The sequence below is a fragment of the Narcine bancroftii genome, chromosome 6 (genome assembly GCF_036971445.1).
Source record: "Narcine bancroftii isolate sNarBan1 chromosome 6, sNarBan1.hap1, whole genome shotgun sequence".
NCBI classification, from domain to species: domain Eukaryota; kingdom Metazoa; phylum Chordata; class Chondrichthyes; order Torpediniformes; family Narcinidae; genus Narcine; species Narcine bancroftii.
In genome coordinates this window covers 17899447-17927331 of record NC_091474.1, presented here as the reverse complement: position 1 = coordinate 17927331, position 27885 = coordinate 17899447, and the positions used below count along the sequence as shown (strand labels likewise).

Genomic DNA, 27885 nt, shown 5'->3' with positions numbered 1-27885 from the left:
TCTTTTGAAGGGAAATTATGGCCCCAGGAGATCATGGGATATATACACCAGCTAATTGAAAGAGGGAAGGAAGGAGATTTCTGGGGGTTTGATAAAGATATTGCTCATTAGCAACAGACACGATCCCTTTGTTGAAGAAGGAAAATTGGAATTATCCATGAAATTATAGGCCAGTGAGCATCACATCAGTGGTATGGAAGCTGATGGAGAGGATACTTCAGAATAGGATTTATGTGCATTTGTAAAGGCATGATCAGATTAAGGACAGTCAGCCTGGTTTTGTGTGGACTCGGTCATAATTTAAAATGTCATCGTTTTTTTGAGGAGGCAACAAAAGTGGTTGATGAGGAAAGGGTAGTTGATGTTGTCTGCATGGTCGTCAGGAAAGGCATTTAACAAGTTACCCTGTGATAGGCTGATTTAGAGGGTAAAGATGCGTGATATCCATGGTTAATCGATCATTTGAATTCAGAATTGGCTTTCCCATAGATGAGAAAGGGGAGTGGTGGAATGGTGTTATTCTGGCTAGCGGTCTGTAACCCTTTACAAAGCTGCCTCATTGCAGGAAAAGTGTAGAGGATATGGAGGAGATTTACCGGGATGCTGTCTGAATTGAAAGATGTGAGATATGGCAAGAGGCTAGACAAACTTGGGTTGTTTTTTTCTGGGGCATCAGAAGCTAAGGGGGAGATCTAATAGAGATACGTAAAATTATGAGGGCATAGATGAGGCAAACAGTCAGTATCATTAAAGCTTTCCTCTTCTCAATATAAATTATCTGTGGGGGAAGTTTTTCACATAGAAAGTGGGAGCTGCCTGGAACTGGCAGCCATGAGGGTTAATAGTGCAAGCAGATATAGTTGTGTTTGAGAGGTTTTAAGATTGGCATGTGAATATGCAGGGAGTAGAGAGGAATGTATCATGTGCAGGCAGAAGATGTTTAATTTGACATTGTGTTCAGCACAGGCATCATGGGGCTGAAAGGCCAGTTCCTGTGCTGTACTCTATTGTTGTATGTGGTTCTGTTCTGTGTACAGTAAAACTCATATCCGGAATTCAAGCACCTGGCAAAAAAATAGCAGAAAATAAATAGGTTTTAGGAAAATAAAGTACGTTTAAAATTGGCGCACCTCACCATTAGTTTGCCATTCACGCAACCATGCAATCCCAAGCAACCGGAACATATGCATAGGTGCTGGATACCAGGGATTTTCCTGTATTAGAGAATGATTCGGCATAAGCAGAAACCATTCAACTCATCATGTTCCTGGTATTTCCCCATTATTTTCCCCATTCTAATTTGATTTTGAACTATAGTCATTCTTAAAGAATGGAGATTTAATATTAATTTTGTTATGATTTTATAAACCAGAGCTCCTAAAACAAGTCATGATGTTATTACCTACTGAATGAAAGTAACTGTTAGTTCTATCAATTGGTGACAGTTTCTCTGTAAACACCTGACTTTCAATGAAGTCTGAATTCAGATAATTACCTCTTTGAAATAATAGGAGAGTCATTCTTGTTTAAGCTACATCTTGTTGGCTTGAAAAACTTTTGCATATTGTTGTTTAATTATGATCATTTGGTCAAATCCTTGTGACTCACTACCTAGCTAGCAGTTGTTTAGTAGCCATTCAAATTTCATCGCATTGGTTTGAGAAGGTGGTTCTTTCTTGGGGACAGAAATGAGCAATAAATTAGACCTTGTGTCTAGATACCAGGACTTTATAATAACAAAGTAGTACAAATCAGAAAGTGATTTTAAAATGTTGAATAGAACATTTATAGTTAACCTGAAATGGGTAGAAACTGTTTAAACTGATTGAGACATGTAGAACACATGGACCTATATGTAGTTATGTATTATGAAATTTCTACGATAGCATGCTGTGAAAATTCACTGGTAGAACTAGTGACTCAAGTAGAAAGATATCACCAGTTGAGAGCAAAAGGTTAAAGGAAATGTGTAAGGGATATGGAACAGAGTGGAAATGTGGAAATAGAACTACAGCTCCTGTGATAGATAAACCTTGTTGCACCAAAGACCCTCACTATAAATTTTCTGTAATTCTACGACTGGATAAATACTAAAACTAAAGAAATTGGAATTACTCAAATAAACTGTTTCTGTTTAAACAATGGATAATGAACTTACATATTTTCCTTGCAATGGCAGTGGTTTTTTTAAAATTTTGAACTGTTTGGAAATTTCATCCAAAACCACAACATTGAATATTCCAAATGATAGCTCAGTATACTGTTTATTTTATTTTCATAATGCTGAGTAGTGGCTGTACATGGAGTGGTTTTCTCTTTACTGATTTAGTTGAATCATTTAACAGAGAGCTTATGGGTGTGAGTGCTATTAGTGTTTCACCAGTTGGATGCTACAGTGCGGTTAGCATAGCGGTTAGCACGGCGCTATTACAGCACCAGTGACATGGGTTTGAATCTGCCGCTCTCTGTAAAGAGTTTCCTCTGGGTGCTTCGGTTTCCTTCCACCCTCCAAAAATGAACGGGGGTGTAGATTAATTGGGATGGCACGGGTTCATGGGCCAGAAGGCCCGTTACCTTGCTGAATGTCTAAAAAAATAATTAAAAAATAATAATAATAAATTGAAAAAAAGTGATTGTGGAGTTGTTCAGGACGTCTGATCCAGGATTGACTATTTTCATCCTCATTTTCAGATCTTGTGATTATCACTTTGAGATGCAACTGAAGGGGGACATGTAACCAATCATGTAGGTTGTATTAAGGTCCATCCACTACGCTATCAATTTCACATGGAACATATAACAGTCAAGCTTCTACCCAGATAAAAATTGGAAGAGAACTAAAGTCTTGATTAGGAAAGGCTATAAAATAAGAAGCAAGCCTTTTGGTTTACAGTACAAGAAATTAGCAAAATTAATAATGATACCTTAATTGTATGAATTCACTGTTGAAATTTATTCTTGGATATATTGAGTTTCGGTTCTAAAATCCAAACTTCAAATAGAAAAAGGCTCTTGAGCTTCCCTGTATTGCCCTAACCAGAAACTACTCCAGGACTAAGAAAAGATCTGTCTGCAGTATTGTGTTGTCAGAATTGTTTTTTTTTATCATCACTAACTGAATTTATTTATCTATCCTTTTATATTTAGTATCATTTTTTATTTAATTGCACATTGGGATAACTTAATTTAATACTTATGTACCTGTGTGATGCAAACTACCTGAAAGCTATCTGGAACATTTAGATTCAGATTAATTGTCAGAGTACACACATGACCACCACATACAACCCTGAGATTCCTTTTTCCTGGCGGCATGGCAGTATTTCCACTAATTGTTAGTGCAAAAACAAAACTGTGCATAGCGTAAAACATGTAAACAAACAAAAAACTGTAAACAACTGTGCAATATAGAGAGAATAAAAAAGAAAATCAATGAAGAGCACAAGTTAAGAGTCCTTAAATGAGTCTCTGATTGAGTTTGTCGTTGAGGAGTCTGATGGTGGAGGGGTAGCAGCTGTTCCTGAATCTGATGGTGTGAGTCTTGTGGCACCCATACCTCTTTCCTGATGGCAGCAGCGAGAACAGAATGTGCACTGGGTGGTGAGGGCTTTGATGATTGCTGCTCCTCTCTGATGTGCTGAATAGTGGGGAGGGTTTTGCCTGTAATGTCCTGGGCTGTCCACTACCTTTTGGAGGGCTTTACATTCAGGGGTATTGGTGTTTCCATACCAGACCATGATGCAGCCAGTCAGCACACTTTCAACCACACCTCTGTAGAAATTTGCCAGGGTTTCTGGTGTTATACCAAACCTCCGCAAACTCCTGAGGAAGTAGAGGCACTGACGTGCTTTCTTCACGATGCCTTTGGTGTGTTGGGTCCAGGAAAGATCTTCCGAGATAGTGACTCCCAAGAACTTAAATTTGCTCACCCTCACCATCTCTGATCCCCCAATGATCACTGGATTATATATCTCTGGCTTTCCTGAAGTCAGCTCCTTAGCTTTGGTGACATTGAGTGCAAGGTTGTTGTTGGCGCACCATTCAGCCAAGTTTTCAATCTCCATCCTGTTTGCTGACTCATTCCCTTCCTTTATACAACCCACTACTGACGTATCGTCAGCAGATTTGTAGATTGTGTTGTTGTAACGAGCCACACAGTCATAGGTGTAAAGTGAGTAGAGCAGGAGGCTAAGAACACAACCCTGTGGTGCCTGGTTCTGGCAAACTTCACTGATTGCGGCCTGGAGGTGAGGAAATCTATGATCCAATTACACAGTGGGGTGTTAACTCCCAAGTTTTAGAGTTTATTGATCAGTTTTGAGGGAATCATGGTGTTAAATGTCAAATAGTAGTCGATAAAGGGCATCCTGATATATGCATCTTTGCTGTCCAGGTGCTCCAGGGCTTTGTGTACAGCCAGTGAGATGGCATCCACCTTAGATTTGTTACTATAATAGGTGAACTGGAATGTATCCATGTCATCGCTCAGACAGGATCTGATATACTTCATCACCAGCCTTTCAAAAGACAGTCACTGTTGATCTAAGTGCTGCTGGTTGATGGGCATTAAGGCAGGTTGCTACACTATAGAGATATTTTAAATATCACTAAAAGATGCAAATAGAAACCAATGAGGTATAGAATAAGAAGATGACAAAAATTGGAATGAATAAAAATTCCAATATCTTCACCACATCTCAAGCATTGATCCGATGTATTCACTTTCCATCTATTCAATTTATGTGGTCTAATATATAACTGATGTAAAAAAAATTATAATTAAGTAATCCATATCTTGCGTTACATGATGCTGTGAGGGATGACATGCAACTTCATGACTCCTGTGAGATTAGTTTTTTAAAAAGTACCAATTTAGAAATTTTTTTAAAAAGAAAATTACTTTAAAATTAGTACAATTGAGTATGTCACCTAAGAAAGAAAAAAAAAATGCCTAAACTAACTCCTACTAAGAAGTCCGAAGAGTAGAAGAAGAAAAAAGAAACTGGGCCTACCTTAGCGTCGAAGTAGGCCACTAAGGTATTCTCTGGATCTGCCGGTGAGGACCCAGGAGAGGGACCTTCCTCCGGAGCTGCCTTCATGTCGACTCGTAAAGATGGCACTGGAGAAGTTGGGCATACACGGAACAATAGAAAAGAATGTTGAAAAGAAAAACCTCGTTCTTTTAAAGGGGTAGTCCGGCATCTCAACATCAGAACATGAAGGAGATAGAAGCCTAGTGGAAGAAGCTTCTGAAGAGTATGAAAGTAAAGAAGATGCGTCAAGTTCAGATGAACTTCAAATAAAAATTAATTTTCCTTTGTAAAATGATTTTAAATTGTTGTCTGAAGCAAGTTAAAACAGATTTGACAGTTAATGTGGATAATGCATTGAAGATGATGAATAACATTTCACAAAGAATGGATAAGTTGGAAAATAAGGTTCAAGATGTTCGAGAGAAAGTGCAGTGATTTGAAGGTGGATCTAATATGTCTGAAGATTCGGTGAAATGAGTTTCTAGAAGTACTAGTAGAATTGGGGAAAAAAAACACATTCAGACAGGTACATGGATGTTTAGGGAGATATGGGCCGAAAATAGGCTTAAGGAAGACTGAAGGATTGGAATTCACCATGTATGTATTTCACCTCTACCTTAATTAGGCATTCCCTTAGACTTAAAAGGGTTTTCTTTTCTCTCCTCTCTCTTAGATAGTTATGAGTATTTTGAACTCTTCAAACGGAAGAAGTAGAATGTTCAATTTTTTCAGATTTATTGTTAGTACATAGAACCTTGAGATTCTTTTCTTTTCTGCAGGTGATGCAGAATTACAACTTATTGGTAGTGCAAAAAAAATAAAACGAAGAACTGTAAACAGATAATAAATGTAAACAAACTGACTGCAATACAGAGAGAATTTTAAAAAATCAATAAAGTGCACAAATAAGTCTTTAAATGAGTCCCTAAGGCAGGTGGAATTGCAAAAATAGCTTGATTAGCCATAATCTTGGAATAGCAGTTAGGACTGCCATTGAATAGCTGCATCAAACTCTGGTTCAATCTTAACCTCTGGAGTTTGCCTATTCTCCCTGTTCCAGCTTGGGTTTCCCCTTCTATTTCCTATCATATTCAAAGACATGGACTACAGTAAGCTGCCTCTCACATAGCCAGGAGGTAGGAGAATCAGGGAATTGATGGGCATGTGCAAAAGGATAGTGGATAGGGAAATAAGTGGGGGGGGGGGGTGGGGGGGTTGGATTGGTAGGAATATTCTGAGAGTCGACATAGACTCCTTCTTTGCTGTAATGAAATCGTATCAAGTGGTGGAACAAGGTTGAGCGGCTGACTGCTTACCTCTGCACCTAATCCATATCTTCAATTTGAGAATGATTATAGCACCCTTGTTCGGGTCAGCTATTTTGTGACTGGTTTACTTCAATAAACTGATTTTTTAAAATCTAAATCTCTATTCAACCACACAAGGTATCTTCCATTTCAATATGGCATCTCATAATAGGATCTCATTTAGCAGTGAATCCTCTGGATATGACAAATGGATAACTTGTGAAAATGAGATGTACGGTTATGCTTATTTTCACAGATTAATTTGATCTGCGGGAAAAGATTTGTTAACAGTTGATGTTTGAATATTTCTGTTATATGCAATTTAACGTGACATTTCTTATTTTTAAAAGAAATTTAAAAATTATGCTGAACCATCTGTCTTAACGAAAACCTGCTGTAAAATTACAGGTGCAACACAGGGAGCTTCTTCTCAATATCCAGGTTACCAGCAGGGACAAGGTCAGCAATATGGAAGTTATAGGACCGCTCAGCCAGGGCCCTCAGCTCAGCAACAGAGGCCTTATGGATATGAACAGGCAAGATAGACTATCTGTGATTTATTTTTTCCTCAACAGTTTTTAAAAATGTTTTACTTCAAAAATAAAAGCACACAAAAGCAAAATGCACTCAAAATTTTGCAACATCCTTTTTCCTTACAATTTCTGTTCAAATATTTTATCTGTTTTCAAAACCAGATAAAAACATATAAAAATAAGATTACTTTGTGGCTCGTCAGTGTTTATTGGAGTTTCTTGGGAGATTTAAGAACATAGAATATAATTAAAGGTATTGGAACTAAATCCATTTAATACTAGTTTAAATTTTCTTGGGGGGGGGGAAATGGTGAACGTAGGAATTGATCTACTCCATTAAGAACAAACAAAAGAGTCACTGCTACACAGTTGGTGTAATGATTGGCGCCACACCTATAAAGTGCCAGTGATTGGGACTGGACCATGGTTCAAATCCCGGGCAGTCTGTAAGGAGTTTGTATGTTCTCCTATGTATGGTTTTTCTCCAGGAGTATAGGTTAATGGGGTGCAAATTGGGCGGCACGGACTCATGGGCCGAAATAGCCTGTTACTGTACTATATGTCTAAATTTAATTTTTAAAAATTTTTTAAATGACATGCTTGATTTGATTGAGGGCCTGTCACTGCAAGGTTCAGGAATGCTCAAGGTACTCAACATTACTCTCCAGTGTATATCCTTTGCACACAGTATATGTTGGCTGGGACCTCAACCTTGGATCTCCAACTAGCCTCTTGGATCAAGTCTCATGCCCTGATTATGGAATAGGGAAGGCCAGAGATCTAAACCCGAGGAGTTGGGGGGGAGCAGTTAGGATATCTGGGGATTAGATAATGCGATAAGTGGGATAATGACCAGAGATTGGGTCTAGGGTGTTGAGGAGGATGGGGGCTGCTGTACTGGTTTAGAGATTAGTCTAAGTAAAGGATTTTAAATATACCAGTGTTAAACTTTGTTGGGCTCTACTCTTGCAGGCCGGCTTTAAATAGTGTTTCTTTGCAGCTAGAACCTCTAGAAAAACGGGGTTGTCCCAGGAGTAGTCACCAATGGACATTCCTTGGGACAAGATAACATTTCCCAAGCAAAGCTCTAAAAACATTCTGTATTCAGCAACTGCATCTTAGGCACATGACGAATTATGATCAGAAGAATCTGGTAGATCCAGAGCTGATTGCAATTACATTTTGTTCTGGAAATTTTTGACACACAGCTTTAAATAATACTGCACTTAACGTGTGATTTTATTGGCTACGACACTGGTTTTGAAAAGTTGTGGGGGGAGGTAATGAAATGGTTGCTGTTCAGTGGTTGTTTCTTTAAATTACACAGTCAGATTCTCGTGATCATTCCAGTTGTCGACTTCATATTTGTTTTAATTATCTAATGTTTGATATATTTAATACATTACATATTTTTAAAAGAAGTGTTGAACTGTTTCCTTTGTTGTAACATTGTCAGTTTTTCTTGATGTACTGTTATGGTTCTCTCTTTACAGAAACACATTGACCACTTATGCTGAGATTTTGAATTATGTAAACGCCATGAATGTTTTGATTCTTGAGGGTTTCTTGCTTTCATTTTAAAAATGTATTGTTCAAAGGTAGATCAAGGTCCAAATGATGCATTCCACCTGCAGTTTTAAAGGAAGCTGACATAAACTGGTGATTTTAGTTTCTAGACATCTGTAGGTTTGTTAGGAACAGAACACACTCAATAAGAAGCTCCATATTTCTGAGATCCCAAGTAATTTAAAGGGGCATGGTGAGTCTTTATTTCCCCCCCACCTCCCCCCACCACATACTGCAGGAGCAGAGCATACAGATCTCATTTATGGAAACAAGAATAAAAAGATGAAGAGTAGAATGGCTTCAGAAGTATTTATTCTATTGGATTGTGGAAGATGGAGGGTGGTCTACTAAATAACTGAGCTAAGTTTTACTCCAGGAATGGAAATATTTTCAGTCAATCCTGGAACATGAATTTTTTTAAAAATTAAAAATACTCAGGTCAGGTAACATTTGTGTTTGAGAGGACAAGATATAACTTTTCAGGTGAAATACCTTTTATTGGAACTGGAAAAAGATGGAAAAATATTTTAAGTTACAGAGAAACCTAATGGTCTTTGATGGAAAAATTATGAATGCAAAATATTAACTGCTTTTCTCCCCACAAATGAGGCCTGACCTTTGAAAAGTTGCAGTATTTTCTGTTTTTATTTCAGATTTACAGCATCTGCAGTCCTTTGCTTTTTCAAGTCCTTGAGTATAATTGTTTGGTGAGGGATTAAAATGAATCTATTCAAAATATGCTTCCTCTTGAAATGAACCAAGGCCATTGTTTCAGCCACAATTTTAATGTATGTAAATTATAGCAAGGATGCAGTTGGAATTTCTTCTTCTCGTAACACACACAGTTGCTGGAGGAGAAGATGTGGAAGAAACAAAAAAAAATAATGGATATGATTTTAATGGTTGAAAGGTAGACTAACTAGCTACCTCTCCCTCAAAATCTATCTAAGCACTTTAATTTTTTTTTCCCATGGCTTATTGAGAGGCAATAGATTGTGCATTTGGCTCATTCCAGATTCTACAATGGATCTCCATTGCAACAACATACTATTGGAAAGACTTTTGTATGTATGCTATTGACCTTATTCTTGTAAAAAATATGGGAATCAAGGTGGGAATAGATGTGGTAGGAATAATTATTTTAAGGTGTAAAATTCTCCTTGCACTTCATTGTATCCTGCTAAAGAATATAAGAGATACAAAGGGCCTACTTTCTAGATATGTAAAAATATTGTAAATGTTAACCAAGTAAGGGAATTATTAATAATAATATACAAACATGAAATGGAGATTCTTGTAAAAAGCATTGGAGCTAAAGAAATCTGTCAAAAGTCTCAGCAGGTAACGGTCTGAGTCAAGAAAATAAAGTGTTTGGGATGTATGGATGTTAGGTAGTTGACATTTGGACAAACAAAGAGCATAATTCTGGAATAGTTGAAAGAAAGGTGTATTGATTGATCATTTAATAGCTTGGAAAATGATATTTTGTGATTCAGCTGAGTGTTGGATATATTTTGAATGATGAATAGAGAAAGCAACTGATTTGGAAAAAAAGAAGAGAGTGGGTGCAGAGAGAGTGCAGGGCCCTGGGGAAAATTGTGATTTATGGAAAAAGAGTCAGAAGGTGAATCATTTTTGTCAAGCTACAGAGCTTTTTGGCGGAAGACTACAGAATTGTAACGTGATCAGGCAGGGTGGTAATTATTCAAATGTCTTTAAAATGTCTAAGCAAATGAAATACATTTAAGAGGTATTTATTATCAAGAAGATCAACAAATGTGTACTTCTGTTTTGAATTAGGATTGTACCTTTAACCTATGTTCTCATTAAGCCTTCATATACTGCAGTTTTTAAGTTTGTTTTGCATCTCATTTTTCATTGGAAATTGAGTGGTAAATTACTGTAGTCATTATTGAATTGCCTTGGTAAAATTATTATTTTTAATGCGAAATAAGACCTCCTTATTGTTATTTAAAATCTCATCTCACCTTTGTTTAAATATGTAAATCTTTGCTTTAATTTTCGGACTCTAAATTTGTCTGTGTTTGAGAAAGAATTTTCAGATGATAAAGACTGAGTCATTGAAAATTGGTGCACTTCTTTTAAATGCACTGTAAAATGCTTCTGGAAAAAAAAAATATTTTAGACAAACTAATTGATATAGATTTTAATGTATAGTGCTCCGGGATACACATTTTCCTTTAGAATTTCATAAATTTTAAGAGGAGTGATTCTTGACCCAAATTTTCACTTTTAAACCAAAAGAATTGTCATGTTCATCATGAAAAAAGAGAACTTATTATTTCCTTACCTAGTTCTTCACAGAGGTAAATGCAAATCTCCAAAGATAGTCAGCAGATATATCATTTTAAAAAAAGCAGGATCACTCAAACATTCCCTCTTAAACCTAACAGCGCTCCCTGTTTAATGTTGACACCTTCCATTTGATGATTTATTCCACAATGTATTTGTCTGCGTCACTGCAGTGTTTGTCTGACAATCCTCTTAAGAGCTCAAAGCATAATCCTGTTGATGTGATGTTGTGGTCATGAGGCGTTTTCCTCTCTACAAGATATTTGTTTATACTGAGGAGTGGTGAAAAAAATCAATCACTTTGATGATTTGTTCCCACACTCTGGAAGATGCATTTCCTCAGTTGTTCTTTCTCTTTGTGCTCAGTGCAATAATCCATCTGAGGTACTAGACGTGAGTGTGGGACTGCAAATCAACACAGCCAGCACCATGACTTCAAGTCAGAAACGAACCTCTGGCACAGCTTTGGAGGTACTGCATACAGGTGAGAGCAGCACAATCTCGGGTATCAGAGACAGCGTCTTTAGTGGGTTCATAGGGTGACTGTCCAGATACCCTTGAAGGTTCTCCAACTCTCAAGAAATCATTCCCTTTTGATGTCCTGTCTTAAACTATTCCACAGTTAAGTATGTTCAGGAGGAATGTTCTTATGCCACAACGTCCCTTCTTTGCTTCAACCTGGCTGTATTGCTGACCACGGTCATTTATAGATTTTGTTATGAACAGTGATAAACACCTGCTGATCAAGATGATGAAACGGTTTGAAAGCAGTTTGTAGTTTGCGAAATAGCATTAATTGGGCAGATCATCAAATCCAGACGATTGTCGTCCTTCCCATTTCTTCACTAAAGTGGTGGAAAAATACTCATGCAGCCTTTATAGGAAACAAAGATAACTGACATTTTCGGCATGAAACATTAGTTACCCTTTATTTTCGATGGATGCTATGTGACCTGCTGAGTTTCTCTGGTACTTTCTCTGTGTATTACACTCCACCCCAGCATCTGCAGACTTTCTTGTTTAACTCTCCCATTTTCCTCAATTGATTTCACTCAATCTCAATAATCATTTTTCTGTGAACCACCAAGAGCAACTACTTTTAGCTCAGTGGAGTCATTTGTGACCCTGTACTCCTGCCATGTTTGGGCATCAAAACATGGCTGAGTTCTTGCAAAATAAATCAGGAGGAAAATAACTTAAAAGAACCCCTGAACATCTGGATACTTCAAACATCTGAATAAAAAGCTTAAGAGCAAAACAAAGCTATTTTAAACCATTGTGTCCTTGGCATCCAGAGAAGTCTTCCTCTTAATCCAACTTTCCAGCTCTTGATTCACAACTGCTTCAGTTACAGCACTATTAATGCATGTTCTTCTTTTTTCACGAACATTCTCCTTATTTCCCTTCTTCTCATACCAATTACCTTTATAATATCTTAGCTTTTTTCTTCTTCCCATCCTTTTCTAGATTGAATTCTATTTTTCCACTCATTTGCTCTCTTGGCCATGTTGCCGTCACAAGATGGACATTTTTGTATTATCCACAAGCTTAATCAAGAACCCTCCTTTTTAAATCTTAGATCATTGACCATATATCACAAAAAAGGAATGAACCTATTTATGAACCCAAAGAGCCAGTTGTGGAACCAAATGTATGATTTTCTTTTGAATCCTGCGTCTAGTGTACTGTGTGGGATGTAATCAAAACCATGGTAAATCCATGTAAACCATATCAAACACTTGTTTCTCATTCATCATTTCTTATTCAGTCTAGTTTAATAGAAGCTTCCCTTTCTTGATCAATTCTAACTCTTCATGATTAGTCTGTGCTTTTTAAATTAACACTGATCCGCAATGATTTTTCCAATATTAGGTTAAGCCTTCTCTACATACCTTACTCCTTTTTAAAACAATCTTACTTGGTTGACAGTCCTTTGGCACTATACCTCTAGAGAGGATAGAAAATAATAATCTTTAGTATTTCCTTCTTGATTCTCACAGTCTGGGGTGTTTGCATAAATGTATTAATTTAGCTACTTTTAACAATGATAACACCTTGAATATTTTCTGTCATTTTGTTTATCCCCTCAAATATTATATTTCACTTCCTTAGCTACATTTCCTTAATGTGCTGTCAATTTCTTTTGTGTGTGTGAAGGCAGACCAAGTATTTATTAAGTACAAAATCCAGGTATTTCACCTCCACACATGAGTTTCTGATAGATTATTTATTTAACCTCTATTTTTATGACTTTTAAGTTTCTCTGAATTCACTTGACTTTTTCCTCATATCCCCTTTCCTCTCTAATCTTGACTTTTATTCTAGCATTTTCTTTACTTTCATTATATAAGCAGCAATGTCTGCAGGATCCTTAATTCTTCCATGAATATTCCAGGGATCTGTAAATCTGGATGCTTTGTAAGAATATCTCTTAGCTCCGAACCTTAACTCTCATTTCCTTGCTTTCATTGTATAATACTGATTTAGTTTGGGTTCTGTTCCCAGTCCATTTTGGCTATATCATGTACAGCAGAGCCCAACTGGCCTTTCATCATATGAGAATTTTACCCCTATTCTGTCTGTTCTTTTTAGTGATAATGCTACATATAATTGAATTATGATTGCAACCACCAAAATGTTCTGATTCTGATATCATTTTCAACTATTAGCGTTCTAGCTGGAAGAAAAACATTGTAGGAACTACTTTCACTCCAGACGGTAAAATTTATTTAATTTAGAGATATAGCACGGTAACAGATCTTCCCCCCCCCCCTGGCCCACATGTCTGCATCACCCAAATACGCCCATGGGACCAATTAACCTACCAACCCCATACAACTTTGGTATGTGGGAGGAAACTGAAGTACCTGGAGAATAACCCATGCAGACACGAGGGAAAACGTACAAATTGCTTGCAGACAGTGCCGGTTTCAAACCCAGGTTGCTGGCACTATAATAGCACTTTGTTAACTATTACGCTAACTGTCCTGTGCTGACTTGAGTATAAAAATCTAGATGGACATTCATGATGGTACTAAGCATGCTCTTTTTCAGAAGGGGATTATTTCAAAGCCCCATCAGCCCACCCAGATAAGATCTAATATCACTTTTTAGAGAGCAGGAACATTATCCATGTGCTTTAGCTTCATTCAATATTAAAAAATGATTATTTTGGTGGTTATATTTGGTGCTGCTTATGGAAATATGCTGTGTGTACATTGGCTGCTGCATTTCCTATAATGCAACCGGAAGTACACTTGAACAGTGGCTCTTTAGTTATGAAGCGTTTTGAAACACCTCGATGTTTTAAAAAGCGCCATGTGCAATTCTTTCTTGGAAGAATGTATACTTTCACATCCATCATCTAATTTATGTTTGCTACATCCTTTATCAGATGATTTTACAAATATATTTTTAGAGAATTATGATGGTTATCCTCTTTGGATATACTATGTTTATTGGAAACAACAAACATCTGAATGAATTGAAAGAGCTCATTGGGATGACCCCTATGTGCAGTTGACCAAATTTCTTGAGAGCCCCACTTATTTTGATTTTTATTCTTTTTTGCTGACTATTCATTTACTCTGGATCAGTCCCTCTTTCATAAAAATTAAACCCGTTGAAAATGTTCTGAAATTTAAGGATGAGGGGCTCTATCTCTTTGTTTTACTTTCCTGTTTAACAAAAGCACCAAGACTAAAATCCATTGTCTGAGGTCCAGAATAACCTTTACATGAAGCCAAAACTGCATGCTTTTCTTCTATAATCAAAGGGGATAATTGGAAGGAGAGTGGGTGCAAAATGCATGGCATTGTAAATGGGAAAACTGATTGGGAGTATGAAGTCCTTTTGGGTTGAATCCCATTCCAAGTCAGGTTCGGATGTTGAAGCTTATTTCTAAGGTGTTTAAAAGTACATTCTTACCAACCAACATGCTAAGACTAATTAAGAGTTTGTAGAATTTGTATGTTTTGGAGACTGCAACTAATGACTGAATCTATCTTAATCTTGTAAATGACAATTTGGCCATTTTTTAATCTTAGATAAGGTCATGAAAATTTAATAATTTGATATATTTATTTTAGTTGTTCCTAGGTTTCTCCTTTCATTTTTTTCTCCACACATTTTATTAGCATTCCCTCAGTGGAGATTATGGCTTCAAGGTCACACCAGTCCCTTGTTCTCCAACTTTTTTTTAAATAGCTCTTTTCATGGCAATCCTATTATAAAGAATGGGTTTTGCTACTTGTCCACAGATAATGTATGCAGTTATTCTTTGGTATTCATCCAACTTCAAGGATAAAGCTATTAAAAGTGATAAAAAGAAAAATTGCTTGTCATTGTACAAATGCATTTACCGAGGAATTGCTTAGTACAACAAGAGCTTGGAGATTTGGTGGTATTTGGTTTAGAGAACAGTACTAGAAAATAAAGCAGACTGCTAAATAACTTTTATGTACAAGTCACTTTCTTTTGAGTGCTCAACCAGTTCTGATGATCAGCAGCGGCAGCCTTTTTTGTGGTAGATGTGTTGTGGGGTTAACAGGGGAAGCATTGCCAGATGGAGGAAAGTAATTTGTGGTTGGGTGTGTGGTCAATTATGGAAGTAGATTAAAGATTGCGACAAACAGAGAGAGGTCAGTGATGGCATTGGGGGTGGAGCATTTTCCCACCTCCTGCCCCAAATATTTTAAAAACAATACTGTGATATTGTTAGAAATTAAACAAAAGACAAATAAACTGCGGATGCTGAAAGTCTGAAAAAAGGCTAGAAAATGCTTACAATTGTCAACAGGTCAGTTAACATTATTGGGTCAGTGATATTTTAAAAACAAAAAAAAATTATAGGTACTAAAAATCTGACATAAGAACAGAAAATTTCTTCAGCCTTCTTTTTCCAACAAAGCCATGGCACTAGCTTGAGGAGCAATAATGGATCTTGCATCAAGGCAGAGTGTAGCTCATCGAGACCAACCAGTCTTTTGTATTTGTGTCTGATAACAGATAATTCATAAGTAACATTCTTGTAACCTGCTCGGGAACTGAAGGACTATGCAGACCAATTGACGGAGGTCTTTACAGACATCTTCATCACCTCACTGCGGCAGTCCCATTGTCCCTGCAGGTTTCGAGACAGTTACCATGATGCTAGTACCAAAGAGGGCATCAGTAACAGTCCTCAATAACTACTGCCACGTGCCACTGACCCTTCACCATTATGAAATACTTTGAGTGTCTGGCAATGGAACGCATTGAAGCATACCTCCCAAAGATACTGGACTCATTTCAATTCACCTTCAGAAGAAACCTTTCAACTAATGATGCTATAGCCTTGTCTCTCCATTTCATCCTGACACACCTGGAGAATGACACCTATTACGCCAGGCTGCTGTTCATCGAATTCTGCTCGGTGTTTAATATGATCATTCCCCAGAGGCTGGTGCAGAAGCTGTCCTTGCTGGGACTCAACACCCCTCTCTGTTTACTGGATTCTGGACTTCCGAATGGAAAGACCAAAGTCTGTTCGGGTTGGTAGCAGAATGTCGAGCACCGTCACACTGAGCACTGATGCACCTCAGGTTTGGGTGCTCGGCCCGCTCCACTGACTCACAATTTCATCTCCAGATCCAGCTTCAACAGAGTCGACAAGTTTGCAGCTGACACCACAGTCGTAGGCCTCATTAGCAACAACAATGAGTTGCACCGCAGAGAAGAGATGGGATATCTCATTTTACGGTGTGAGAATAACAACCTGAGTGTCAAAGTGGACAAAATGAAGTGGATGATTGTGGACTTCAGGAATACCATCAATAACTCAGTAGTGGAGAGAGTAGAGAGCACCAAATTCCTAAGAGCCCATTCCACAAGTGACCTACTATGGACACGCAACATCTCCTCACTGTTCAGGAAGGCAGAACAGTGACTGCCCTTCCTGTGTGACTGAAGCGGTCAAGACTACTGGCCTCCGTCAGGTCAACCTGCTACAGGATCTCTATCGAGGCCGGCTGTATCGCGGTGTAGTTGTTGTAGAAGATCGGATCGGAGGTAAATCTACAGGACTGTAAGAATGGCAAAGAGGATCACTGGGGTCTTCTGCTCTTACCCCACCTTCCCAACTTTGATATAATCTACCGCAAAATTGTTGAGGTCACCTGCCATCCTGCATCTTTTAGTTGCTCCGGTTGGGAAAGAGATAAAGGAGTCCCAGGGTCAGCACTACCAGACTGAGAAACAGCTTCTTCCCACGGGCAGTGAGAATGTTGGAACTGCTCAAGTTAACTATCTGAAACACCACTATTTATTAGAATATTTATTTATTTTGAATATATTTTTGTCCTGCATATGTACTGTTTGTCTGTATATGTGTTATGTCTCATCGTGTGTCTGCATGGTTTGCACTGAGGACTGGAGAATGCTGTTTTGTCGGGTTGTACTTGTGCAATCAGATGATGATAAACTTGAACTTGACATTCATCATTTTCACTTGCTGCATTGATGCTGTCTGATCCGTTGAGTAATTTGAGCAGCTACTGTGCGTTTCATTTCACAGTTGCAGCAGGGTTTCCTTTTCCCTTTATACCGTACTCGATTTTTACTTGTCCAGACAGGTCAGCTATTGTTTATGCACGTCCAGGAATATGACAGGGCTCTCTAAATTTCTAGAATTGTGTGATTATAAAAGGCATACTTTTGAAAATGACCAGTGAGAATTTTATCTGCAGATTATTTAAGGGCAAGTTGGCAAGGTGGTTAATAAAAAATTATTATGGATAAAGGAATAGAATAAAATCATTCTAGATATGTTGGAATATTGTAGATAATTCTGAGTACTAAACTTTAGGATTTTGGTGCATTGCTAGTTTTCTGAAAGACCAAATTATTTATAATTAAATGAAACCTAATTAAGAATTATTTCAGTCAGCAAGTGGGTTCAAAGGAACAGATATAATAAGGCATTATATATTTTCTTAAATACTCTGACTCTTTCTTGTGGCCGACAGAAGTTATTTTCATTGTGCATTCTCTTGCACGTTACTCAGGGACCTACTTAGCAATCTGTTTTGGATTGACTTGTAATCTGTATTCTTATTGCTGTAGTATGTTGAAACTGGGGAGGGAGTTGATCCTTGCTTTCCAATTTTTCTGTCATCTGCTGGTTGGTAAGAAGAACTACTGATTAAATAGTCACAGAGCAAAATAGTTCTTCTTTTCCTGCCTTCCAGTTCTGGAGATATTGTGTAAGATTGCTATTCGAGGCTCTCCAACCTGTATTCACAACTTGTCTTGTTGAGTCACCAGCTTTATGTTGTCTTTTTTTTTGTTGAACCTATTTGCAGTTGCAAAATTATGGAGAACCACCGTTGTTTTGGGATCGTGGTCCAATCTGTAATCCTTTCAGCTAAACCTTCAGTGAGACTGTGCCAGAATATCAGAGACAGTTTGGTCCCTCACTGTTCACATGGATAATTTGGTTGTCCCTGTAAGTTTTTAGACCCGCAGTGCCACTTTTAGTATCTCAGTTCCAATAACTGTGCAAAATGTGGTTTTAACCAGGTTAGATCCCTTTTAGATGAAAGTGAAGGTGGCAGTTTTGAAATCTGATCCATAGCACTCGAAGGGCTCTGGATGCTGAAGCCTTCCTCATTGTGTCAGAGGCTTAGATCTGGGCTCAGGTTACCAATGGTCAGTCATACTGTTGATTGAAAGTAATGACTAGTCTTGTGAGGCCGTGAGAAGCACTGGAGGCAAATCCATGCTAAGTGACTCTGTGGGGGTAGGGGGGAGGAGGGCTCTCTTTTCCTTCTCTTTCTGTGACTCTGTGAGGGGCACCAGGCATTGCTAATGGTGTCTTTGTCTGCCTTATGCAGACTAAAGGCATTTTTTTGCAATATTACATTTATGTTTTATTACATGACAATAAATAGTATCAGATCTTATCTGACACCCATCTTGGTCTTGAGGATCAGGACAGCCATTTAATCAACAATTTTATTGTTAAAATCAAACAAAAAAAATGCAAAAACCCTTTTGATAGTTTATAAAAACTGATCTAAATCCTAATTTTTTTCTGAACTTCTGTTGCAATGATTCATGGGGATTCCAAAGTGGATCCTGTTCCTTTTTTTTAATAAGGTGGTTGCTACAATGGCCTGTGCATAAGAAACAATGTGAATATTTGATGCTTAGAGGGTATTTGTGCAGAGGTCTAAGTTATTTAAATGTTGAGTCTTTTATCAAGAAATACAGAGATGTTTTAGCAATCCATTTAAGTATTTGTAAGAATGTTAAAAATCTGTGCAAGGATTAGAATAGGGGTGGAGGGTCTTTTTAGTCCAATTAGATAACCAACAATGAATATGCCATAATTTGACCACAAATTATAAGGTGAAGTTTTCATAAGGGAATTTCCTTTTTATTCGAGCAATGTGTACAAGACAATGTATAAATCACTTATATTCATATGATTCGCATTCTGTATTGCATTATATAAAAGTTATGGAGGTAACATAATAATTCTCTCAACCAAATCAATAGAAATATTTTAAAAAGAAAAGAAAATCCATGCAAAAAGGATATGCAGGATACGAGAGATTTTTAGATGTCATCTGGGCATCTTTGTCTGATTATACCAGATAGGTGGTAACATATGAAATGGAGAGAATTAGTTGGTGTGCATTAGGGACTATAATTTTGCAGGCTCCATTCTCCATCCAGATAGGAGATGAGGCTGTGGATACTGAGTAGGGAACCAGTTTCCTGGTGCTCCTTCTACTTGTGCTGCTTTTTAGGATTTGCTGCATGGCTGTGAGGCTCAGTTTATCTTTGATATTCTTAATTTGTTCCAGTGACACTGTTCCATGGCAGTAATATTGGGGACCTTTGATCAGCAATTTACAGTGAGGTGGAAATGTGTGGTGTGTGATTATTAAATGCATGCCTGAAGCTGGGCATGAGTTAGGCATGAGAGAGTGCATGATATGAAAAACTGCTCTCCAACTTTATGATACCACAATTTCTCTCTCTCACTCACACATACACACACACTCACTCACTCACACACACATAACTGATGCCATCTACTCTGGGTAAAATTTAAATTTGCGTGGTTGGATGCTGAAGGGTACAAGTCCCTAACCCAACATATTCTTAAGATATTACTGTTGATTTTGGAAACATCCAATTTTTTTATGGCAAGCATACAGAGACAACATTTTCTGTTTATCACAACCTTTACCATTGATTATTGAAAACTCTGGGACTAAGTAGAAGAGGTATTAATGCCCCAGTGATTTGATTCCACCCCCCCCCCCACCCCCAGAAATGTATCTCTCTTCCTTAGGAGAGTGGTACTTAAAATTGTCTCTCTGCAAATGTTTCCCACATTTTCTTTGCAAAAATTCATTGTGAATCATCATTTGAAGAGCACTCAGTGGTGTGTAGAATTAAAGATATCTTGAAAGCAATCCCTCCCTGGATTCAAGTCAGATTCTTTAACACATTATGTCGACTTGTTGTAATTGTATGATTGATTGGATTTGAACATGAGGAATTAATGAGAAAAAAGCATTTGAAGATCTGCTGTTTCTTTGTCATAAAAACAGGATATTCTTTAGAACGTAGTCTTTTTAAATAACTGTGGTGGTGAAATGACAATGCTAGAGCAAGTGCCAAAGCATTATCTATCAAGTGCAATTTCGTCCATTGAAATACACAGCAGTGAACATAAAATGCTGTATGAAAAGGTTTTGTCATTCTAGGATATGAGAGCAACCAAGCAAGGATTCTTTTTGATTTATTTGTATCCATTATTAACAAATTGTCCAAATACTATTCTCATTGATCAAAGAGGAGCTGATCACAATTTCAATGGATGCACCTATTTAAATTTTTATATTCCTGACTTGAAGTTCTTCTTCCTTAGTAATCAACTTTCTGAAACATGGAGATTTCTAGCCATGCGTTTTACATTTTTAATTGGGAGGAAATCAAAAGGGGAACATCTTCCTCAACTTTGCATTATCTTCAGATTAATTCAGGAATCAATTCCCATACCCTACCCAAACCTGTCACTTTCTCTACAGATACCGCGATTTGGGAACAAATACTGTTTGGTGCTCTTGGTCCATTATAGGGATTGAAGGTTCCATGTTTTGATTGAGGGTTCCTTCTAATTTCTATGAAGAAAGAGAAATGCATAAAATATTTGCATGATTTCACTTGGAAATAATCAAGGTTCCGAATAAATGTAATGGAAAAATGATATTAATTGGGACTTCAATTCAAGCAATTTGCTTCTTGAGTTGAGATATTTTGGAGAAAACACATTTTGCAACCATGTGCATAGAAGAGAATTTTACTGGGATTGAATTATAAGGAAAGGTTGGATAGGCTGGGACTTTAAACCCTGAGAGAAATTACCTGAATGGAAAGCACAGTTGGGAGCATTCAACCTAGCTGGTAGGTTATGAAGTTGCAAGCAGAATTCCTGACAGCCCTTTGGTTAAATGATAGAAGTTGAGGGAGACAATTTCTGCATGAGTGATTTAAAAATTGCAAATTCTTGCAAGTGGAAAGAATAAGTTCTTGATGTTTACAAGAGATGAGATTAAAATGTATAGTTAGGTCATTTGTACGTCAGGACCATGTTTCCTCGAATGTTTTTAGTAGTTAGTCTGTGGAAAAATCTTTTGTGCAATTTTTTTTCCTGTGCGCACTTGCAATTGTTTCAAGATAATTTTGGCACAACCTGCCTCTCATGGCTGATAAAACTATATTGGCATGTTTTATACAATACAAGTTTGATTTGTACTCTACAAAATATAATTGTTAATGACTACATTATTTTGGGTAACTGACCTTTTGTGCACACATTAATTTCCTTTGTATGCTGGTTGCAGAGTGAGTGTGTGTGTGTGTGTGTGTGTGTGTGTGTGTGTGTGTGTGTGTGTGTGTGTGTGTGTGTGTTTGCGTGTGTTTGCGTGTGCACACGCGCACAGCTTAGAGGGGAACAGTGCTCAGGACAGCAGTTGGGAGTTGATGTAAAGCATAAAGCTGTAGATGGTAGAAAGTAGGAGAAGAAAAAAAAACATTGCTGGAAAAACTCCGCCATGTCCATGGAGAAAGAAGTGTAGTTAATATTTCAGGTTGCCAGTTTTTCATCGTTAATACTTTATCAAAGTCAAGAAATGAAACATGTACCATTGAGTGAGAACATGATTTTTAAAAATGTAAATTCTGTCAGTGAGAGGAGGCGAATTGCATCAAGGGTGGCTTTTTCTGGAAGAGAAGTAGCAACAATCAATTAAATTATAAAGAAATAATTTTTAATAACTAAAAATCATAGATGCTGGAAATCTGAAAATAATCAACAGATCAGGCATCATATATGGATAGAGAAACAGTTAATATTTCAAAACTAATAAAAAATAATTTTAACTATGAACCTTTTGATCAAGCATATGGAAAGATTTACATTGCCATTAACAACAATCATTATTTAAATGTTCTGCACAGTCATATGATGAACTAGAAAGCTAGAAATATTAATACAGTACTACACCAACTTCCACAACTTTATTTATTCGTTCAACAAGGTTATTACATTCAGTAGAAAAAGTACATATTGTGAACAATAATTCTTTTTATATATATATATATATGAAAATGAAAAAAAAAGAAAAAATAAACCCCTCCCCCTCTCAGCCAGCTCTCTTTAGGAGAGCCAAAAAGAAAGAAAACTAAGATATAAACTAAAAAATATTTACTAAAGTCTAATCAAAACAAATTTAAATGTAAATATTCTGAATATAAAGACCACTTATTAAGAAAAAAAGAATAATTATCATGTAAAACATAAGTAATTTTTTCCATTACCAAACAAGTTTTCATCTCATTATGTCATCTATTAATATCAATCACATTAGCATTTTTTCATGTACTTGCTATACATTTTTTTGCTACAGATAAAGCTAAATATACAAAAGCTTTATCTAATTCCAAATCTTTCAAAGGCTTCAATTTACCCAATAAAAATATTGTCAGGTCTAAAAGTATTTTAATCTTATACAAATGTTCCAAAAACAATTGAATTGCTTTCCAAAAAGATTGTATATGTACACATAATCAAACAGCATGAAAAAAAGTTCAAACCGAATTACCACATCTAAAGCAAGACTCTGATTCACTAAAACCATATTTTTAAAAACTTTTCAGGTGTTAAATACAATTGATGTAAAAAATTGTAATTAACCATTGCTTAACAAACATTTATCAATCTAGTAACACCATCATGACAGATATCTAACCAGTCATCCTCGGAAAAAATAAAATTAATATCCTTTTCCCATTTCATCTTAGATCTATCCCATCCCTTTTTTTCCATACTCTCCTGTAGTATTTGGTACATCAATGAAATATATCCCACTACACCAGTATTTGATTTTTTTTAAACTTAGTGGTGATGTGTTTTTGAGACATTTGTGGTTTAAGTACTATTTCCATGTTGTGGTAAGTAGAAGTTTGTTTTCATTTGCATGTCCATTCAAGTTGTACTATTTCTGAAAGTTGGTTATATTGACTTCAGTGGAATTGAACTTCATAATTAGGAAACAATAATGCATTTAGCACGTTTGACCGAAGTTGAATTTTTATATCAATGCTTTCTGAAATCTGGTTTAATAATATAGAGAACATAAGTTTGAATTCTACCAAATCAGTTTGAAAGTGTTTAATTTTGTTTAAAGTAATCTCAATATGAAAAAAAGTAAATTAGTGTCAATAAGTACAACTATGAAGTTACTGAATTGCACTAAAAGATACAATTCTTTCCACAAGCCTACTGTAAGAGATGCACCTGTGAATTTCACCTGATAACAATATGGTTGATTCTTTATTGCAAACCATTATCTAATTAGCAAATTTGCACTTCATCACTGAGGAAGGTTCAGTGATTGTGAATGGATCCCTCTAGTGCCTTCTAAGGGCCACAAAACTCAGCCTTGATGACTTTATCCGCATAGTCATTTAAAAATATAGGTGAGAGGAAATGGTTTTTCTCTATTATTTTGGATGTTGAGAGTGTCGCTGGTTATTTCATAAGAGTCAATCACAGAGACACTAGATCCTCCTCTCTTATTTGAGAACATGATCTTGCAGCAGGGGCCACTGAAGAATGATCTGGAACAGTGACTACTATTTCCTCTTGTCCTTGTTTAATCAAACTGGGCTGTTTACTATGATCATGTTATCCCGTTTAATGAAGAAGTTCTTCTAGACTCCCAGAACTTCATGTTATTTTTATCATTATTAATTTACTGCTTTCAAGTCCGATGCGGGACAGGCAGGCACGGTTGCAGCGGCTGCAGGGGAAAATTGGTTGGTTGGGGTTGGGTGTTGGGTTTTTCCTCCTTTGCCTTTTGTCAGTGAGGTGGGCTCTGCGGTCTTCTTCAAAGGAGGTTGCTGCCCGCCAAACTGTGAGGCGCCAAGATGCACGGTTTGAGGCGATATCAGCCCACTGGCGGTGGTCAATGTGGCAGGCACCAAGAGATTTCTTTAGGCAGTCCTTGTACCTTTTCTTTGGTGCACCTCTGTCACGGTGGCCAGTGGAGAGCTCGCCATATAACACGATCTTGGGAAGGCGATGGTCCTCCATTCTGGAGACGTGACCCATCCAGCGCAGCTGGATCTTCAGTAGCGTGGACTCGATGCTGTCGATCTCTGCCATCTCGAGTACTTCGACGTTAGGGATGAAAGCGCTCCAATGGATGTTGAGGATGGAGCGGAGACAACGCTGGTGGAAGCGTTCTAGGAGCCGTAGGTGATGCCGGTAGAGGACCCATGATTCGGAGCCGAACAGGAGTGTGGGTATGACAACGGCTCTGTATACGCTTATCTTTGTGAGGTTTTTCAGTTGGTTGTTTTTCCAGACTCTTTTGTGTAGTCTTCCAAAGGCACTATTTGCCTGTTGTCTACAAACGAGCCTGCAGCTGACGTGGACTTTTACCCCCTCCATAAATCTTCGTCCGCGAAGCCAAGCCAAAGAAGAAGAAGAATTTACTGCTTTATTTATAATGCAAATTTTTTAAACATGATTTGGAATAGAATGTTTTTTTGGCACTGGTACAAGGCTACAATGGCTGTGCTGTGCTTTTTTTCAAATGCTAAAATTTGCTGAATATTATTCTGAGAGATACAGCATGGTATGCTGCCCAAATACATCCAATTAACATTCTAACCCTGTACGTCTTTGGAATGTGGAGTAAACGGGAGCACCCAGAGAAAACACAAAGAGGTCATGGGGGAAATGTGCAAACTCCTTCCAGACGTGCTGGATTCAAACCCAAACTGCTACCGCTGTGAGAGTGTTGTGGTAACTGCTCTACTAATCGTGTCGCTCCTACACTAATCATGCCACATGGAACAAAAGATAGAATCGGTGGTTTGTGTTCTTGTTAAAGATTTACAGGAGTATTTGATAGGCATTGGAATATGCTCTACAAAATTTTTTGTTTGGATTGTCACCTACTTTATGATGTTTAGAGTATACAATGAAAGTGTATTAAAAAAAGATCAGCTTCAAGTGATTAAATCAAATATTATGGTTAATTCCATGTAAATGTATTTACTTGGTCAATTTTATTGCCAATTTATTGATGTAATTTTTTTTTCTTTCTCACAGGCACAGTACGGAAATTACCAACAATAGGAAACAGCTGATTACCACCACGGAAACAGTCATGTATATTACTTGATTTTTTTTACAGAGTAAAATGAAGCATGGACTGTATATTTCATGTCTGAGAGATAGCTCAAAGCAGCTTCTGGATGTAGTAGAAATTTTCATTCTTTTCATGGTGAATAGTAACATTGCACTACCAATGACAAGCCAATGCGTAATAGTTTTAGACTTGGTGCTGTGAATATTGTACGTTTTAAATTGTTGCACTGTTGTACAATTGCATCTGTTGATAGGATTTCAAGTTGATTATTAGTGCCCTTCCAATGATCCACCACAGAACACAAGATGGTTTGAAAGTTTGCAGGTGCTCCCTTAAATGGTGAATTCTCCTGTTGATTTAAGCATCTGTGTAGTTATACTAAAATTTGCACTAAGATTTGTTTCTTCCATACTTAATGCAGTATCAGAATATTGGGAATCGGTCACTAAAAGTCACTTGTGTTTTTAGTAAAATGTGATTTGAAAGCAACATGTCAAGTTTGTGCACGGAATTTGCGGTTGTATTTACCAGTGAACAAAACATTGTCGGGAATTTGATGGAAAGCACGTGTCACCTTGGCCCTAAACCTTACATCCTGGATAGTTCAGTGATGGTTACTGTTGGTACTTTTGATTTCTCCAAGAAAGGCAGTACATTCTATACTTGATTCCTATCACAATTTTTCAATTGGCATAAATAGTCTGTCACAAATTTTTTACACATGACACTGAGTATCAAGTCATACAAAAATGGTGTCATAATCAATATATGAAGGGTAAGGGGGTATGAAAGAAATGAGGGCCTCAAAAGCGATGGTTAAAATTGATATTCAGAGTTGATAAAATATTCTTTGAGTAAACATAAAATGATAAATCAAGCATTTTGATCTAGTGTGATGTCTTCCTATTATTGCCTCGAGTGTTATTTTTTTGAAAAATATCACAATTGATTCTAAGAATGTTGTATTTGAGAGTGCAATTTGTTATCTTACTGAGTAATGAAGATTGTCTATACCTATATGAGCAGTTAATGCAGTTCAGCCTATAATAACTTCAACTTTCAATCACTACAAATAGCTTCATGTTTGCAATCATCAAGCAGAAATTTTACTGCAGTTGGGTAATTTTGATATATTTTTCTCTTGGAGTTGATTTTTTTGTAGAAAGTTGTCTTCAGCTTTTAAGACAAGGTCTAAGGGCTACAACCGTTCTGGATTAGAAATGAGCCTTGTTATTGGTGACCTGGTTGGCTTGTGCTAACAGCATTGGCTTTCATCCATCAGAAATCCATTGGGTTGTTCCAAGACTCTGCTGTGTATATGTGTTCTTCAAGTCACCTCGGCTCCAAGTAAATGTATTACACCGTTATTAATCAGCCCTGTTTAATTGTAGGGAAGGGTGTATCTGTCTGTATTAATAACTGACCAGTGTTGGAAGCAATTATTAATACCATGTACATTAAACCACACCACTTTTGAATGATGAAACACGAGGGGGCAATTAAGAACAGTCGCAATGAAGTTTGAGAAAAGTGTTACAATGTATGTTACGTTTACTTCCAATTTAATAACCTGCTTAACCAGGAAAGTGTGTACTTCATCATCAAAAATATTTAAGGGAGTGATGAGTTATCCTAAAACATAGTCCAAAGTTGACCATGTGTGTGTAAATATGAAAAGCATTAATTCCAGAATGCACCAGCTTGTGTAACTGGAGGATCTTTGTCTAATGTGGGAATGCAAGGACATGTGATTAATGAGCACTGGAAGCTATACTATTTGCTGTAAAAATTTGTATTTCAATGTACAATCACATGAACATTTTGCATTTCATTTGCTGATAGAGCCAATGTTGTTTTTTGTCTTGCTGTTAAACAGCCAAATAGCTAAAATACAGATTGTACTGTGACAATCACCTGCTTGTTTTCAAGAAACAAAAAACTTGAGATTTTAGTATTACAGAAATTTTGATGAAATCTGTTGTAATGTAATAATGTTAAGTCTTTTCCTTCTCATCATTATCTAATAAAACACTGACCACTCAGTAGATGTTTGTGTACCTCTGTAAATGAAGGCCATTGCTGTTTGAAATTAGTGTCCAACAGGCTTTGATGTAAGTACAAGTGAGTTGAATTGTCTTGCCTGTACAAGAAATTTCATGTTGCTATTTTAATTTTAAAAAGAATCCAATAAATAACTGAATTAATTATAATAATGTGCTGTCCATATGCACCTATCCGTGGAATAGGGTTCATTACTCAACCTTTTCATGAAAACAAAATGATTTGATGATTCTGATCTGAAACTTTTAACTGTTTTGATTTGAGCTGGAAAAACCCTGACAACACTGACATTGTATTAATTATTTTTAATTTTCTAGATAATATTATGATTGTATTTCTTTTGGTTCAAGCT

General features: G+C 37.0%; 1 protein-coding gene across 2 annotated transcripts in view; it reads left to right on the top strand.

The window, feature by feature from the left end:
• LOC138735768 (calcium-responsive transactivator-like) overlaps positions 1–27651 on the top strand; it is a 73501-nt gene extending 45850 nt beyond the window's left edge. The window contains exons 10-12 of one of the 2 annotated variants that reach the window (XM_069884147.1): positions 6749–6876; positions 11119–11236; positions 25433–27651. In XM_069884147.1, the coding sequence (XP_069740248.1) occupies positions 6749–6876; positions 11119–11236; positions 25433–25470 (284 nt within the window). In that variant the 3' untranslated portion in view covers positions 25471–27651. Of the gene's footprint in view, positions 1–6748; positions 6934–11118; positions 11237–25432 lie in introns of those variants that run through there. The other variant, XM_069884146.1, reaches the window with a different exon arrangement.
• Positions 27652–27885: the final 234 nt, after the last annotated feature.